The sequence below is a fragment of the Phymastichus coffea genome, unplaced genomic scaffold (assembly GCF_024137745.1).
Source record: "Phymastichus coffea isolate CEN01 unplaced genomic scaffold, Cenicafe_Pcof_1.1 PCOF00017, whole genome shotgun sequence".
NCBI classification, from domain to species: domain Eukaryota; kingdom Metazoa; phylum Arthropoda; class Insecta; order Hymenoptera; family Eulophidae; genus Phymastichus; species Phymastichus coffea.
In genome coordinates, this window is record NW_026706828.1 from 4604660 (window position 1) to 4621036 (window position 16377).

General features: G+C 33.4%; 2 protein-coding genes across 4 annotated transcripts; both read right to left on the reverse strand.

The window, feature by feature from the left end:
* Window positions 1-2137: 2137 nt before the first annotated feature.
* On the reverse strand, window positions 2138-3432 carry LOC131675245 (putative ammonium transporter 3). Its single transcript, XM_058954152.1, has 2 exons — window positions 2780-3432; window positions 2138-2706 (listed from the first exon to the last, which is right to left on the reverse strand). The coding sequence occupies exons 1-2, from the start codon at window positions 2907-2909 to the stop codon at window positions 2399-2401; spliced, it is 438 nt and encodes a 145-aa protein (XP_058810135.1). The 5' UTR covers window positions 2910-3432; the 3' UTR covers window positions 2138-2398.
* A 139-nt stretch (window positions 3433-3571) lies between these two features.
* Window positions 3572-5095, reverse strand: LOC131675246 (gamma-aminobutyric acid receptor-associated protein). 3 transcript variants are annotated; one of them, XM_058954155.1, is made up of 4 exons: window positions 4825-5095; window positions 4586-4733; window positions 4094-4291; window positions 3572-3764 (listed from the first exon to the last, which is right to left on the reverse strand). In XM_058954155.1, the coding sequence occupies exons 2-4, from the start codon at window positions 4673-4675 to the stop codon at window positions 3699-3701; spliced, it is 354 nt and encodes a 117-aa protein (XP_058810138.1). In that variant the 5' UTR covers window positions 4676-4733; window positions 4825-5095; the 3' UTR covers window positions 3572-3698. The 3 variants fall into 3 exon arrangements, with proteins under 3 accessions (XP_058810138.1, XP_058810136.1, XP_058810137.1); XM_058954153.1 differs by having other exon boundaries at window positions 4586-4767; XM_058954154.1 differs by having other exon boundaries at window positions 4586-4767; window positions 4822-5095.
* Window positions 5096-16377: the final 11282 nt, after the last annotated feature.

Consider the following 16377-nt stretch of genomic DNA (forward strand, 5'->3'; position numbering starts at 1 on the left):
TTTTTGGCTTATTGTTCAACAATTTATGTCACTAGTGGAAAAAAAATATCGTCATTGGCGGAATACCTCTAGTTTTTAGGGATGAAAATTTCAAGTCTATGGGAAAAAGGTAAACGGCTTAAAAAAATTTGGGAAAATCAGCCCTCGGCAATAATTTTCACGATCTATCGCGCGGCGGCGGAGTGGGGGAAGCCAACGAATACTCGACAGAAAAATTGAGTCTGACCCTCAAAATCAGCAGCGTAATTAAAATCGCTATTTTCTCGTTAACTATTCAACATATTTTCATTATTTTTTTTTTAATTTGATACCCCGCGACGAGAGAAATCTATTCCCGCTATACAAAATCAGTAAAAGTTATAAACAATGGCATAAAATTTATTTATAAAAAAATGTCATTTTTTTCTTCATTATTATTAACAGGAATGAACTATTATTATATAGGTAAGTAGAATCAAGTAGTTTAACATGTTAACTTACATATAAATAAATAATTAAGCTTACTTTTGTACTTGGAAAAAAAATATATGATTCATTATAATTTTTTTGTCTCCTTCGAAAAAAAAGAAAAAAAATTGATTTTACAGTAATCGAGAGTATAAATTTCTAATGTTTAATAAGCGAGCGTGTATATTTAGAATTTATAATAAGCGGACGTATACATGTCAAATTTATAATAAGCGAGCGTATACTACACCGAAAAAAATTGTATTGATTATTTGTAAATTATATTGATTATTTGTTCTTTCAATTAAATGTTGAAAATAAAATGTTAAAATGTTTGATTTTACTTACCTATATAATAATAGTTCATTCCTGTTAATAATAATGAAGAAAAAAAATGACATTTTTTTATAAATAAATTTTATGCCATTGTTTATAACTTTTACTGATTTTGTATAGCGGGAATAGATTTCTCTCGTCGCGGGGTATCAAATTAAAAAAAAAATAATGAAAATATGTTGAATAGTTAACGAGAAAATAGCGATTTTAATTGCGCTGCTGATTTTGAGGGTCAGACTCAATTTTTCTGTCGAGTATTCGTTGGCTTCCCCCACTCCGCCGCCGCGCGATAGATCGTGAAAATTATTGCCGAGGGCTGATTTTCCCAAATTTTTTTAAGCCGTTTACCTTTTTCCCATAGACTTGAAATTTTCATCCCTAAAAACTAGAGGTATTCCGCCAATGACGATATTTTTTTTTTCCACTAGTGACATAAATTGTTGAACAATAAGCTAAAAACTTTGCCGGCCTGTAACTTTTTTGTTTATCAACGGATCTGTGCCATCGTTGTTTTAAATTGAAGTTTATTTGAATTGCTATCCAAACCCGAAATAATTATTACAAAAAAGTTACTGAAAATGTTATTAATCTATTTTGCAATCAAGGTCGCTTTTGTTTTTTTGCTCTCACGGTCGCAATTTTGATTTTTTTTGATAAATCATTTTGGAAATCGATAGAGGGCATTGAAAGACATAACGTAAATTTTTTTTTCATTAGTGGATAACAATTGGGCTTCAAAAAATAAACGAGTATATAATTTGTTTATAAGACGATAACTCGTAAACTATTAAACTTACAGATTCGCGATTCCGTACACATCATCTCGTAACGAAAAGACACCATTCAACGAGAAGCGGTGGCACAATGTTTATAACAACGCTAAAAAAAATTGTTTATAATATTTTCAAAATACAAAAGTTAATAGTTAACCCCTTAGCCTACACGATATCTACCAATTGCGCGAGCTATAATACGCAAGAAATTCGTTCGCGCGCCGTGTTTACCACGAGTGAGACTCGTTGTTTTCGCTTATGGCACAAATTCTTTACCACGAGTCAGACTCGTGGCTATAGGCTAAAGGGTTAATAACTTTTTACCTGATGGATATTTTTTGACGTGCAACCTATGGTTTTGTAGGTAATTTATTCACGAACAAAAAAGTATTCAACTATTTTGTTGTAAATGTTAACGGAACAAAGTTATAAAGAAAAGAACGAAAAAAGTCACAAAATTTATTAGTTTATGGACATTTTAACAATGTTCCGAAACTTTCTCAGACTATGGATAGTTGTTATCTTAATTTACGCCGTTCACACTACCTGTCAAAAAATAATCGTCTTGCCGAAATGAAAAACCGCGAAACGGCCTTTTTCGGCCTATTTTTCCTGGACTATCTAAGCCATTATTAGTTCTTAAAATATGAACATTTTTATTCGTTTAAACGTACCTGTATTATATATATATATATAATTTTAGCAACCTCCGCAGTACCGCATTCGAAAAAAAATCGCGTGCGTGTGTGCGTGTGTTTGTATATATATACGGTTAAACTAGAAGCTATTTTTATAAATTGTTTTGAGCAATCGGTAAAATATAAAATATTACGATAACCCTTTTAATTAATATGAATTGCATACCTTTCAGCCATCGCTCCACTGACGATGGTTGTCGATGTTGTAGCAAAACTTAGTTGGAATACAAATGCAGCACATACAGGTCCAAATATTTCGTCATTTATTTCAGGATCAGTTAAATAAGCACCAATACCAATAATCGGATTCGTCGGCCGTCTATCACCAAAACTCATTCCAAATCCAAACAACCAATAGGTCAACCCTCCAAGAACAATATCCACAACATTTTTCATCATGATATTTACTTCGTTTTTCAATGATACACAGCCAGACTCTAGCATTCCAAATCCTATTAATACATAGTTCTACTGTTATAAAGTAACATCTATTTAATTTCATTAACAAATAATGACTACAGCAACCTGTTTGCATGGTAAAAATTATAAAAGCATTGGAAACGATCCAACTGCTATCTTCTTTGTTGAGCTTGTATAGAGATACAATATAAACAGCGCTATCGTTATTAATATTTGCGTTATTACATAAATCCATTTTAAATTCCAATAATAATATTACATTGCTCTGGATAATAAACTACATTTTCTAAGACTTAAAGCAATCTGACAGTTAATCAATGGAAATGTCGTTGAAAAAGAAAACAAATCAATTATTAAATACATTATGAGTACTTTAGCAATCTATTATTTATCTAACATGCAACATGACTATAAAAGAAATTAGTACTTTTGTGCTTTTTGAATTTTTTAGTTACCTATAGCCAGTGTTATACAGAAATTTTTTATGTAATTTTCGATGTATTTCTATAATATTTTGAGTTCAATAACCAATTATGACAAAAAATTACTTATTTTTAATTTAAATTAGACTCTGACATACCTATTTTGAATAAACAGACTAGTAGATACCTATATAAATGTTTTACAAAATAAAAGTTATTAATTGCTATAATATAAAAAACGAACCTATTCAACAAATGTTTAGATAACATAGATAAATTAATAATTACACTCAATAGTTAAAAATTGATAAACTACCATTAATACATTTCAAAAAGTTTAATTACAATAACTTGTTGATAAATGCTCAATATATCATTACTGAAGAACCTTGTTCAATAATCATTATTTATAAAATTAATTTTTCACCCATGAAATAGCTAATTCATGTGCTTGTGATCATCAGTGAAAGTAAGATAAGAAACAAAAATTTATTGTGTCAAGAACAATCTACATAATTTTATTTTATAATACTATCATCTCTATGTAGTATAGATGATAAAACTATATTTATTCTGTCAAATATGTGTCACTTTCTGGAATATTAATATCCATAAACATTCTCATCACTGTAAGCAATATAAAGAAAAAAATCTTCTTCATGATGCTCCTACAAAAAATAACAAATTTATACAAAAAGGATGAAATTAATTTATTTATGAACTATGTAAGTCAGAAAAGTTATATAATAATATTCCAAGAACAGAAATTATATAATACTAATCTAAAATTAAATAAAACAAATAAATACTTTAGCAAAGAAGGAAACTCAAAATATATATTACATATTATATATTATATATGTGTGTGTGTACATATATATATGTATATGTATATAAACTATTTGAGTATTCAAGTTAATTTTTTATTAACATTATTTAATAAGATATAACTTTCAAAAGCTAAAATCATCTGGCTTAAAGAGTAATGTAAAATTACCTGATAAAGTGAACCCATTGTGGCACTAGTTGGAGGAATAATATTGTTCACAAAAAAAAAGAGTGCATCTTCTGCACGAAGATGAATTCGCTTACGAATCAAAAAATAAAATTGACCCACAGTAAGATCTGACGGTACAAGATATTTTTGTTTATCCAAATCGCTAATTTTGGCTTTAGGTGCTTTTTCAACAATCACCTGAAAATTTGATAAACTCTAATTAGTTTTCATTAATTTAATTTACTTATTGTAATTTTAAATTTCTTATACATATATTTAGTTTCCTATGTAGCTTATTTTTAATAAGTTCTATTCAAATTAATTGTTTCCTATTTCAATTAAGATTTTTTTAATTATTTCAATTACAAACATAAATAATAACCACAACAACAATAACAATAATAATAAGCTTGAAAAATATAATATCGGTTTTCTCTTTCTCTTTCTATCTTGTCTTTTTATTATATGATCATTAGCTTGGACTACACTTACAGGTACTCGATCTGGATATTTTCTTCGAATTTTTTCGCCTTCGGCCTTCCTTTTTTCGAAAGGATGCTCTTCCTTGTAATGAAACTTCATGATTACAAAAGGAGCACGTAATCTCTTGTTATATCGCTTACTCTCAGCAGCTGTTTAACTGTTTGTATTATTTCAAATGAAATAGACTATCCCTATTAATGATGCAATTGTTTATTCATTTATTCTTATTCATTTTGGATATACACTACCTGTCGCTATGATCCACTTTTTAAGAAATTATTAATATTAATTGACATAAATGACGTGCAATAATTTTAAAAATTGTTCATGAGTTGCTCCGTTTTACAAATAAGTTCTTTTTTTCATACAAATTATTCAAAAAACTCATGAATAATGTTAACATCTATTATTACTTTATTGCAACAATATTGTGACAATGAATAAATATTTATTTTATTTATTTAACGTCGTCAACAGAATTGTCTATCGATGAGAGGGCGAGGCTAATCATCGTCTCGATTTGCTGCTTGATTATTAGATACTGCTGCGCATGCGTTTTGCAAAGCTGAAAATGTACCAAAAAATATAAATCAAAAAAAGGTTTAAAGAAGATTAATCATCTCCCACGATATTTATTAATTTTATAAGATTTTGACGAATCTTGAATAAAAAAACATTGAAATATCCATCTTTGCGTTAGTATCATAAACTTATGAAGTAAGCGCTATAAATAGGAAGTTATCGTGCTACGAAAAGTTGTTATTATACATGTCGGTATACGGAAAAAGTTGTATTTCCTAAACAAAATTAACAATAATTTCATGAGTTTTTATAAGTTTTCAATAAAAAACTAATAAGTAATAGATTATTTACTAAAGATTAGAGTAAGAAAGAAAGAAAGGGAGTTAAGCGCTAAAAAGAAATAGAAGATAGACTTTGAAACAACACTTATTTTATTTATTATAAACAATCAAATTAGCTGATATTTACTACGCATGCGTAATATATTATAGTTCTAAAAACCTGTCATATGTGTATATTTATTGAATAAATTGCAACATATTTATCGTTTAAGTATCATAATTTTATTATGATATATTTGTAATTTGTTATTATCAATAATAACTTTTTATTTGAATCATTTATAATATGTAAAAACTAATAATATATGTATTATGTCTCTTGGCTTAAAGTTTACACAAACATTGTCATTATGGCAAAATTAAAATATTAATAATTTACTAATCAATACAACCAATATCACATTTTCTTATATAATGTATAGAATGACATGAAAACATTAAAATTTTTTTTTATTATTAAATTAAAAATTGACTGATTAATCTTCTTGTTATTAGTAACACATGGTTAACCGTTTACACTTTCAGTTAATAAAATAGTCAAACCTTCAATACTGTTCGCACAGACTTTTTCGAAAATTGTTCATCAATGCCAGTTTTGACAATTTTGCTTTTCATATTTGTTGAACAATTAATATCTTTCAAAGTATTTTTCAATTCACTTTCTTTTTTGGTTTTTTCTTTCATCGCATTTTTGACGGTAATAAGAGTCTTATAATCTCGTGTATAATTAACAATGCTTGGCATATCATTGAACAAACCTGTTATATACTTACTAACCATCATTACATAATGAAAAGCATTGTGCGCAGACAATATCTTTCTTATTTATATAATCTTTGATCAGTGTCAATGAGTTAAACTTAATCTTGTTTTCTCGTCTCTGGAGTAATAATGTTTTCTGTAGTAATATAGTGTCTAAAAAAATAACGATAAAGAAAAAAGTATGAGAATGAGTCAATAAGTCCTTAGAAAATCCAAGCGCTCAAAGCATCCCAACTTATGTTGCACCAGCAAGCCTGACTAAATAGAGTACTGCCGAAGTTTCAGCCAGATCTATCAAGTAGTTCCGTTTTTATCGAACAACTTTTGTTTCTTGTTAACAATGGAAAAAAGTTAGTTCCGAACGGTGATAAAACATTTTTATTTAAAAGTTTTACACCGAAAGAAATCAAAGCTGAGTTAGATGCAGTTCATGGTGTATCTACCCCTGTATTTACAACTGTTTACAATTGGGTAAATGAATTTAAATGTGGCCGTACATCGACTGCAGATGAACATCGTTCAGGCCATCCTGTAGACGTGAGCACTCCAGAAATGATCAATAAAATCCACGATATGGTTTTGAGTGACCGAAGAATAAAATTGCCCGAAATAGTTAAGACCATAAGGGTTCCAAAAGGTAGAGTCATTTCGTTTTTGCATGAGAAATTAAACATGAGAAAAATTTTGGCAATATGGGTGCCGCGTTTGCTCTCAGTCGACAACAGACGCAGTCGAGTGGTAGCCGTTAAGGCCCTCTTCCGCATTGATTCATAACTGTAGAAGAAACATGGATACACCACTACAATCCTGAGACGAAGGAACAGTCAAAACAGTGGATTGTGAAAGGTCAACCAGCTCCAAAGAAGGCGAAGACAGTGAAATCGGCCGACAAGGTTATGGCCACTGTTTTCTGAGATGCACGTGGAATTATCTTAGTTGACAATTTAGAAAAAGGACAAACAATCACCGGTGTTGCGTTGCAAACATAAAAACAAGGCTAAAAATTATATTGCGCTTATGAGCGCTCAAAGGCGAAAGAGTGTGTATGGGTGTGTGTCGGTCGTGCGACTATGAATTGAGTGGCACCACTTTGCCAAACACGAACGCCATCTAAGGGTGATTCAGTTCATTTCTTTCTACGGATAGGCGGGAAAATTCAGTCGTCGACGAATGATTGTCGCGTGCGGAACTCCTACGTATATCTTTGTGTAATACCAACCGTCGTTCTCGCGTTAGTGCGATTTCGCCTGATAAGCGAATGTCATCTACCGATTCGTCTGCGAATCTCTTTCCCGTCCACGACGGTTATAATTCCGGCTAGTTTGGAAGGTGCGTTATTGCGCAATTAATACTATAGTTAAAATTCTACTGAGGAGAAAATAGGCTCGGATGCTTTTGTCTCATCTGTATCGGCAGCGTGGTCAACGTGCTAAGCTTCATTGTTGTGCGAGTGGAACATTGAAGTGTAATTGTAGTGTTAAGCTTTGTATTTCAATAAAAAAGGGTATTATATGCCGGTTGACTTTTTCCTTTACGCGTTGTGTTTTCATTCGTTCCTCCTTTCAATAAAATACTAATTATTAATTTCCAATATTAATCAGCGCTAAATACAGCCGATGGTATTTAGATGCAGCATAAACATTGTTGCCTTCTGTGAGGTCTGAGATCCTCACGCTTTCTCGTTTCGCGACACCGATCTTCGAAAGCACAAGTTGTGGCTTGCGCAGGGAAGAAAGTGTGACAGCGCTAACTTCATCATCTGTGCACGTGCTCCCAAGGCTAAAACAATTAAGCAGAACATGTGCGTTAGAGACATTAGTGTCCAGTACCGAACGAGAAAAATCCAAGGACTGAACGAGAGGAAGCCATTCTCCGAAACAAAGGCTTTTGACGCGAATTCAAGGAACTTAAATCCGTTGCGCAGAGGCGCGCACATCAGTCAGCAGTGACAGCGATTGCTAGCTTCACCTGCGTTGAATAACCGAAACTAAGTACTTCAGTGCACTTCTTTATGATTGCGCTTTTTAAAATTGGTTATATCATTGGAAACGTCCTTTATGATGAAATCGGTGAAATGTCTTTATTATGCGTTTCGGACGAAAAGAAACAATTAGCGTTATCTTGGTTGTAAATTCGTCAAAGAATAGATAGCTCGCTTTTCAATTTGTGGTCACGGTGCGTAATTTAACTTATGGTTTAATAGATTTGATTACTTAGTGAATCAAGTTAAGTTAGTAGTTAATTAAAATCTTTGTTGATTATTTATCACAAATCGGTAATTAAATTCTTTTTTTGACATTAGACTATTTCTCACGGAGACTAGACAAGATGTTGCAGGTAGGCAATGCCTTGGACCGCGTTGAGGTCATTGAGCAAAAGATTAGGTCCTTTAAAAATCAAGTAGATTCTCTCACTATGTACTTGTCGATAAACCCTGATCCCTTTAATGCCGAATTTCGTTTAACAGCTCTAACCAAATTATACGAAGACTTTCTTTGTTTTAACGATGAACTTACTAACTTACAACCTGACCATGACGTACTCAATGATTTCCACATAACGCAAAATGCATATTTTGACGCCGCACCAATGTGTTAAAATTAAACAAACCCCCAAAGCTAATCGCGAATTCGACCTTGAACAATAGTGACAACAATATTACTATTTTAGAAAGACATAACTTACACGAACTCCCGACTATTATACTCTCCAAGTTCAACGGAAATCATGACGAATGGCTATCATTTAAGAACAAATACGTAGCTCTCGTCCGTTCGCGTACTGATCTCAACGCTAGTTAAGTATACTCAATTAGAAAGTCTCGAAACGGGTTCCCCTTTAGGCAAGTTAACAGAATTCTACGCGAGTAATGAAAACTACGCAAAGGCATGGAAAGTCCTTTGCGACGTGTATGATCAAAGGGGTTTGACTGTCACGGAACACTTACATGAACTTCTTGATCTTCCTGTAATAGCTAAAGCTACTCCCAATAATTTGTCTGCCCTGATAGATAAAGCACGCGAACATCTTAACATGTTGGAACAGGTGAATGTTAACATGAATGAGGACATTATCGTGAGGATTTTAGAAAGGTGTATTCCTCCAGGAGTTTTATCCAGGTGGTAAGATAGGAAGGATCCTCGCAAGCTCGTCACGCTTGAGGAAATTTTTCAATTTATTCAGTCAACGGTTTTCAAACTTAGATCTTTAGGAAAAACTTCAGTAAGCAATAAAAACAACGCTAAGAGGCTTTTTGGTGAGAGAAGCGAGAGAGCTCCGCTGAGTAAGGTTCCTCGAACTAATGCTCGTTCGTTAGCTACACATCGTCCGACGCAGACTCCATTGCAAAATCTCCAGCTGTTACTTGCAGAAAGTGCAGTCAAAATCATCCTCTATTCAGGTGTCCAGATTTCAACGGTTTCAAAGTTCAAGAACGTTGGAATTTCGTGAGAAATTAGAAGCTATGCTTCAGTTATCTGTCAGCGCATCCTCTACCGTGTAAAAGTAGCAATCGGTGCAAGAAATACAGCCGTGATCATCACACCTTGTTACATTCCGAGAAGAAATCCAAAACTGAACTTAATCAAAAGGACAAAGGCTCTTCTTAAAATGTCACCGATCTCAAAGCTAATGCTTCTGCGTCGTTATGACTTACTGGGTTTTCGTTCACCTCAGTTGCTTACCCTTCAGATTCACTGTTAATGACAACTGCCTTGATTCAATTTCACAGTCAAACAGGGAATCGCTTTATGGTACGTACCCTTCTAGATCCTTGCTCTACAGTAAATCTTGTGACTCAAAAACTTGCTAATTCTTTTCATTTAATCAAACAAACTTGTAGCATAAATATCGGAGCAGTAGACAGTATGAGCACTGTCTCAAATCAATTTGTTAAAGCTTCATTTTTTTCTAATTGCAATAGTTCTCAATTCGAATTAAATTTTTTTATAGTGCCTAACATCATAGGAATTGTACCTAATGAAGCATTTCCTAGACACCTCTACAGGATCTCTAAGAATTTGCGATTAGCAGATCCTCAATTTCACTTACCGAAACAAGTATATGTATTGATTGCAGCGCGAACTACTTTATCGACGTTCGCAGTCAGTCAAATTACTCTAAAAAATAAGGGCTTCCAAATCATTTTGCAAAAAACATCATTGGGTTGGATAGTAGTGGGAGGTTCAAATTCGATTTCTGGTTTTTCTCAGTTTTCTTCATCTTGTAATGCAGTCAAGACATGTTAATCGAACGCTTTTAGCAAATCGTAGATTTCGATCATGAGCCAGTTCGATCGCGAGATGATGTCATTTGCGAAAATCATTGTGTCGCTAACACCACTCGTAACGAGTCAGGACGTTACACCGTTTGCCTTTCCTTTAGGGACAGTAAGTTCAATCTAGGACAGTCCAAATAACTGGCTCTCAATCGTTTCAATACTCTCTGTAGAAAATTCGAAGCTAGTCTTAAGGTGGAATATTCTAAGGTTATGAACGAGTACATCAAGCTAGGTTATATGTCAGTATGCGATGAGGACACTGAGGGTGGATATTTCCTTTTACATTTTTCCGTTATCAGAGAAACTACGAGACTACAAAGGTGCGTTCTGTCTTTGATGCTTCATCCAAAACGTTAACGAATATTTCACTCAATGACTTTTTCCGAATTGCAAACTTCCATAGGCCCAAATTTTCTGCTTCTCGCAACTTCTCAATTCCGTGCCATTTTATGCTAGCGTAAACTTATTTCCTTCGCTTGTATCGGAAGCTTCTGATCAAAGATCGACGTTGTCACGCGAAAGAAAAAACAGGCCCGTATTTTTATACACAAAGCAACTACGCTCTGCTACCATGTTAATACAATGGTCAACTTTGTATTTAACAATGATACTGCGAGAAGAAATCAATTAAAGATCATTGAATAGTTATGTTTATTCAGAAAAGACGACCAATGCGCTGAACAATAAAAACCGAATCGATATCTTACGTGAAAAAATAACAACATGCTTATTGCATAACAACTAATAACAAAAGAATCTACGTTCTAGAAGTATAATAAAAAAGTTACAATAGATTCGAATTTGCTTAGTTCAGCTATGTTGGCTAAATAATTTGGTCGCATTACATTTTCCAAAAAAAAAATCAGAGTTTTCTTTTTACGCAAATTTTAAACGATAATATTTTGCAGAAATATCAGTATTTGTTCAATCCTATAAAAAAACTTAAAATATTACTCACTATCACAAGAAATTTTCCTTGTTATAATATATTTGAAAAGTACATCATTTTTTATAAAGAAATTTAAATAATATACGTACACTAATCAGTAGCCGCAGTCAACTCCATACCTTCACGCATGCGGAAGACGACTGTTTGAATTGGATCTAAAAAGATGTTAGCCATCAAGTTATCACATCATTTCATTTCATTTCACTACGTTGATTTATACTATCTATTGGTAAGGTGAATGTGACAGTGTACTACTAACAAACAATTTCTTCTTAACATTTCAAAAACAATTCTATACTCTCTAAATAAGCAATAATTCAAATATCTCTGAGCTAACCTACAAACTAAGTTGTTAAAGAAGCTCGCTCTTCGGGGCCTGCTCTCTAACGCAGTTCTGCCATGGACGACCCTAACAATATGAAACCCTCTGACGTCAATATATATGTTACTCCCCTTCTAAATCACATACACAATCAATAATTGTTGACACCGAAACGTCACCCATTCTCTCAACGTCCTCCACATACACAACAGAAGACCAAAATCAAAATAAAAGACCTCGCACACCCACCTACCGACTCTGAGATAACATAAACAGACATAAACTCCCACACATAGACAACTCTGCCAATAACCCTCCCTCCCAACTCAATTTATCTTAAAGAATAGAATTACCGAAAATCTCCGAATATACTAGAGACATTCCTCCCCCATACAAAATCATCCTTCAATATCCTTCAACACAATAACACTACCTTAAAAACTATCCAAATAGCCAGTAAACTCATCCCTCTTTTTTCCGGACAATACCTTCAATGAAATTCAATCTCCAGACCATAATAGATTTTTATTCTTTACCCACCAGAGGGAAATTGCAAATCAACTGCTAAAAAATGATATTAAAAACTAAAAAAAATAAAAAATGATTTAGAAGCAATAGTTCCCCATTCTTACGTATGCAAAAATGACATACTCAAAGGAATTTCCACAAATTTAACTGAAGAATAAATACTTAAAAACATAGATATCCCTGTACATTATAAAGGTATTCATCCCATAAAAATATGTAGATTCAACAGAAAAACTGTTCAGGGAAGCAGCGTTTCTCCTTTACCTCATTGTTTTGACAATTTGTAAAGGAGAAAGTGCCGTGTAGTCGACGAGCACTAAACCCTAAATTATGACCGCGGGACAAACTCGCCTACAAAGGTACAAGTGCCGCGCATGCTACCAGTCGAAGTACCCATACGTGTCTGACAGATGCAGCGTTCTGCGATAACGAGCCGATATAGTCTGGCGCGGCTCGATTGACCCAAACACCCGAAACTTTCCCTTAATTTTCTTGGCGATAAAGGAGTAGAGCACGTCATCGTGCTCTGACAGGCCGCAGCGAGTCAGTCAGTCGATAGACAGCGAGAGAGTCGCTTCGCAATTCTACTTTTTCAAAATCTGGTTCACTTTATCTTTCTTTGTTTTACCTTGACTATGGTCGCATTGACCAGTACAGTGCGTTGGTAATTAATTAAGCGCTAGAACGAGTGCGTGCCCGCGAAGTATTGGATTCAGCCCTACGCGGCTGTAGTGGGTCACGCCCTAGTGCGTCCCCGAGAGCGTTACCTCCACACGGCTGATGTGCCCAAATTCCACGAGGCGGCAAGGGCTGTCCCCATCCTCGAGACGTCGAGGTCGCCTTAGGTGGATACCATAGTAGTGCGCTCTTCCATTTTCGCTGCGGCATCGTCGTATCTGCGCACATCATACCGAAAGCTCTCTGCGTTTCCTCATTGTTTGTAGGTGTGTTTGCGTCGCGTGTAAGTGTATTGAAGATTATTGTTAATTATTTTCTATTTTCTTATATCATTGTTCTAAAGTTCGCCTTGGGCTTTTTCCTTACCTATAACTAGGGTTTTTTACGCCCTTGGCGAGCGTCGGCGTTGTTCGTTTTACCTTTTCATTAATTACCTTATAAATATAATATAAATTAAAGTACTCTTTGTTAATTTATTGCACTGACCCTACTTCCTCCTCTTTATTAATCTTTCGCGAACTCTCAGCTAATTTAAATGGGTAAAATTTAAAACAAGAACATTAGATGAAAAAAATCCAAATCAACCCACATACCTTCCTACCGAAATCGTAAAACCAAATTACCTTCAAAGGACGAATACTTCCATAGTTCATTTATTTATTCAGACTTAAACTAATCATAGAAACCTATATTTCTAATGTAAGGCATTAATTGCTTTCGATATTGACACGCTAAAGCAATTTGCACATCAAATAATCCTCGATGCTTATACTGTAGAAATAATCATCCTTCTGATACATGCCAAAACAATGACAAAAAAAAACCCCTCCTGTCTGAACTGTCATCAAAATCATCTACCCACCGATAGAAAATGTCCTACTAGATATTTTGAACAAAAAATACTTTCTATCTCCATAAGAAAAAATAGATCTATACATGAAATAAAAACAGAATATAAAGAAATAGAAAAATATAAATCTCATTCTTCTAATTATCCTGATTTACACAACTCTCTCATATATCAAGAAATAGTTCTAAAAAATCCTAATTACTCCCAATCAATTCTCTCAAATCATCCTCTCCGCTTTGCCCCTCCCCCTTCTCCTCCTAACAAATTAAATAAATACACACTCTCATACTCTCACATAGCTTCAAAGAAACCCACAAAACTTTCCTAACCCAACCTGCACAACGAAAACTTCATCTCCTTACCCTAAAGATCATCTAGAAACACTAATAAATCCTAGTGGTAACTACAACTTAAATCCCAAAATAACAGTTATCTCTCATGACTTCTCACACCAAGATAAACCAACCCAAACAGACGAACACAACGTTGGTCAATTACACAGTATTCAGCATGACAACGGATACTCATTTAACAACATTCTAATCCCACACGAAGGATGTGCCAACATTCATACCAATCTCTTACTAAACATCAAAGTTATTCAATTTACAAATCTTGTACAGACATCTTCCCCTAACTCACCTCAATTCTCGCAATTAAAACTCTCACAATCTCACCCCCACAAATACTATAATCATATCTACAAAATAACAAAATCACTTTCAATAACAATAATGGATATCAGCCATATAAAAATTCTACAATAGAATACTCATTCACTACGAGTCTAACTTGACTCACTAAATGAAATAGCCGATAACTTTGACATACTAATATCATGTGAAATCTGGCTTTATAATGACTTCCACGTCTCCATTCCAGGATTTCACCATATCTCAAAAAATAGACAAATTCATGAACACGGCGGACTTTCAATATTCATTAAAAATAACATCCCTTTAAAAAAAAATATACCATTCCACCTTCAGATTAAAATCCCTCTAATAACTAGAATCTCCTCAATATCAATTTCAATAAAAAATAACTCCAATTCCCACAATAATAACAATAATAAATTAGATAAATTACTATAAATTACATGTAACGAAACAGTAGACCAACTAGCTCAATCAGCTATCACAAAAGGCCTTAATACATTGATTCTGATCCCACACACTAACTTTCTTGAGGATATTCAAACCGCTCACATAACATCTTTTTAATTCATTGTACTAGATCAAAGTTCCTACAAAGGACCTCACTACTTTTATAATTACTACTATCTATAAAATGTCAACCATTGTTTCACAAAACTTATCTTTATAGAAAACATATCACCACTATTAACAGACTTACAAGTAACACTACCCAAGTGCCACTCACCGATTTCAACCAAACTTGGCACATCGTTAGAACACTAAAAAATATTGAACCCGTGTTTTTTTATTTTTGCGGAATCCACTTTTTAGGGGTAGAAACAACCCCTACCAACCCCTATGCGGGATAACCCACCTTACCCTAGGTAGAGCGAGTTTAATTGACTGCTTTCTATAAAAAACTTAAGATCTCAACCATGGAGAGGTTAACCCACCGTAACATTGACATACCTCATCCCCATAAGCCCTTACAACCCCTTATAAACCACCCCTACGAACCACTAAGCAGGCTAACCCACCTAACCCTGGGTAGAGCGAGTTTAATCGACTATTTTTTGCAAGAATTTAATATCTTAACCATAAATAGGCGAATCCATCTTAACCCTGATATACTTTACCTCAACAAACCCTCACAACCGTAATAAACCATCTCTACGAACCCCTAAGCAGGCTAACCCACTTAACTCTAGGTGGAGTAAGTTTAATCAATTATTTTTGTATTAGAAAATGAGTTCGTTGGCTCTAAATAACTTAATCTGCTTGCACCATCATCTTATAATTACTTTATCTCCCAAAGCTATATGCAATCCTCAAAACCCATCTTTTTGAAGCTATTGTTAGTGTTATCCAGGACAACGACGAGGACGTAATAGATTTTTGTTCACATATTGAGTTCGTTTGTAAGAATTGTCATATAAAGCTAAATATTTTTGATTTCCTTGTAACCGTTGATTCATAAAGAAAGATTATTTAATGATTTGCCAATTATTATGAAATTTATATTTTTCATAATTTTGTCAGCAGAGAAATCAGTATTATAATTAGCGTTCTTGAACAACTTAAGATTTCGTTGTCGGAGTAATATGTAACATTATTCTTTGTAAGTAATATGAAAGTGACGCATTACATAGAAAACTAACAGTGTCTAAAATAATATTTTGCTTTAGTGTGCCCTATAATTTTTTTTCTTTTAAACGATGTAATATATACGGAAATATTAAAATTTTTTTTTTTTAATTTGTATTCTATTCATTAATTTTGTGATAATATGTAAGCGTTTATGAAATTATTTACACCTATTGTTTTTTTAATTTACTATCGTATAGATAATTGAAGCTTATCTTGTTTTAATTTATTTAAAAAATTTTGAGTAAGTTTTTAGCTATTAATAAGGATTACTATGAATCCAAAAAA

What these genes read in the sequence shown, in the direction of transcription:
- LOC131675245 (XM_058954152.1), bottom strand. Translation starts at nt 2,909, where the DNA reads ATGGATTTATGTAATAACGCAAATATTAATAACGATAGCGCTGTTTAT. An exon ending in AATTTTTACCATGCAAACAG is followed by an intron (nt 2,707 to 2,779) that starts GTTGCTGTAGTC and finishes ATGTATTAATAG; the next exon opens with GATTTGGAATGCTAGAGTCT.
- LOC131675246 (XM_058954155.1), bottom strand. Translation starts at nt 4,675, where the DNA reads ATGAAGTTTCATTACAAGGAAGAGCATCCTTTCGAAAAAAGGAAGGCC. An exon ending in AATATCCAGATCGAGTACCT is followed by an intron (nt 4,292 to 4,585) that starts GTAAGTGTAGTC and finishes TCAAATTTTCAG; the next exon opens with GTGATTGTTGAAAAAGCACC. An exon ending in CAATGGGTTCACTTTATCAG is followed by an intron (nt 3,765 to 4,093) that starts GTAATTTTACAT and finishes TATTTTTTGTAG; the next exon opens with GAGCATCATGAAGAAGATTT.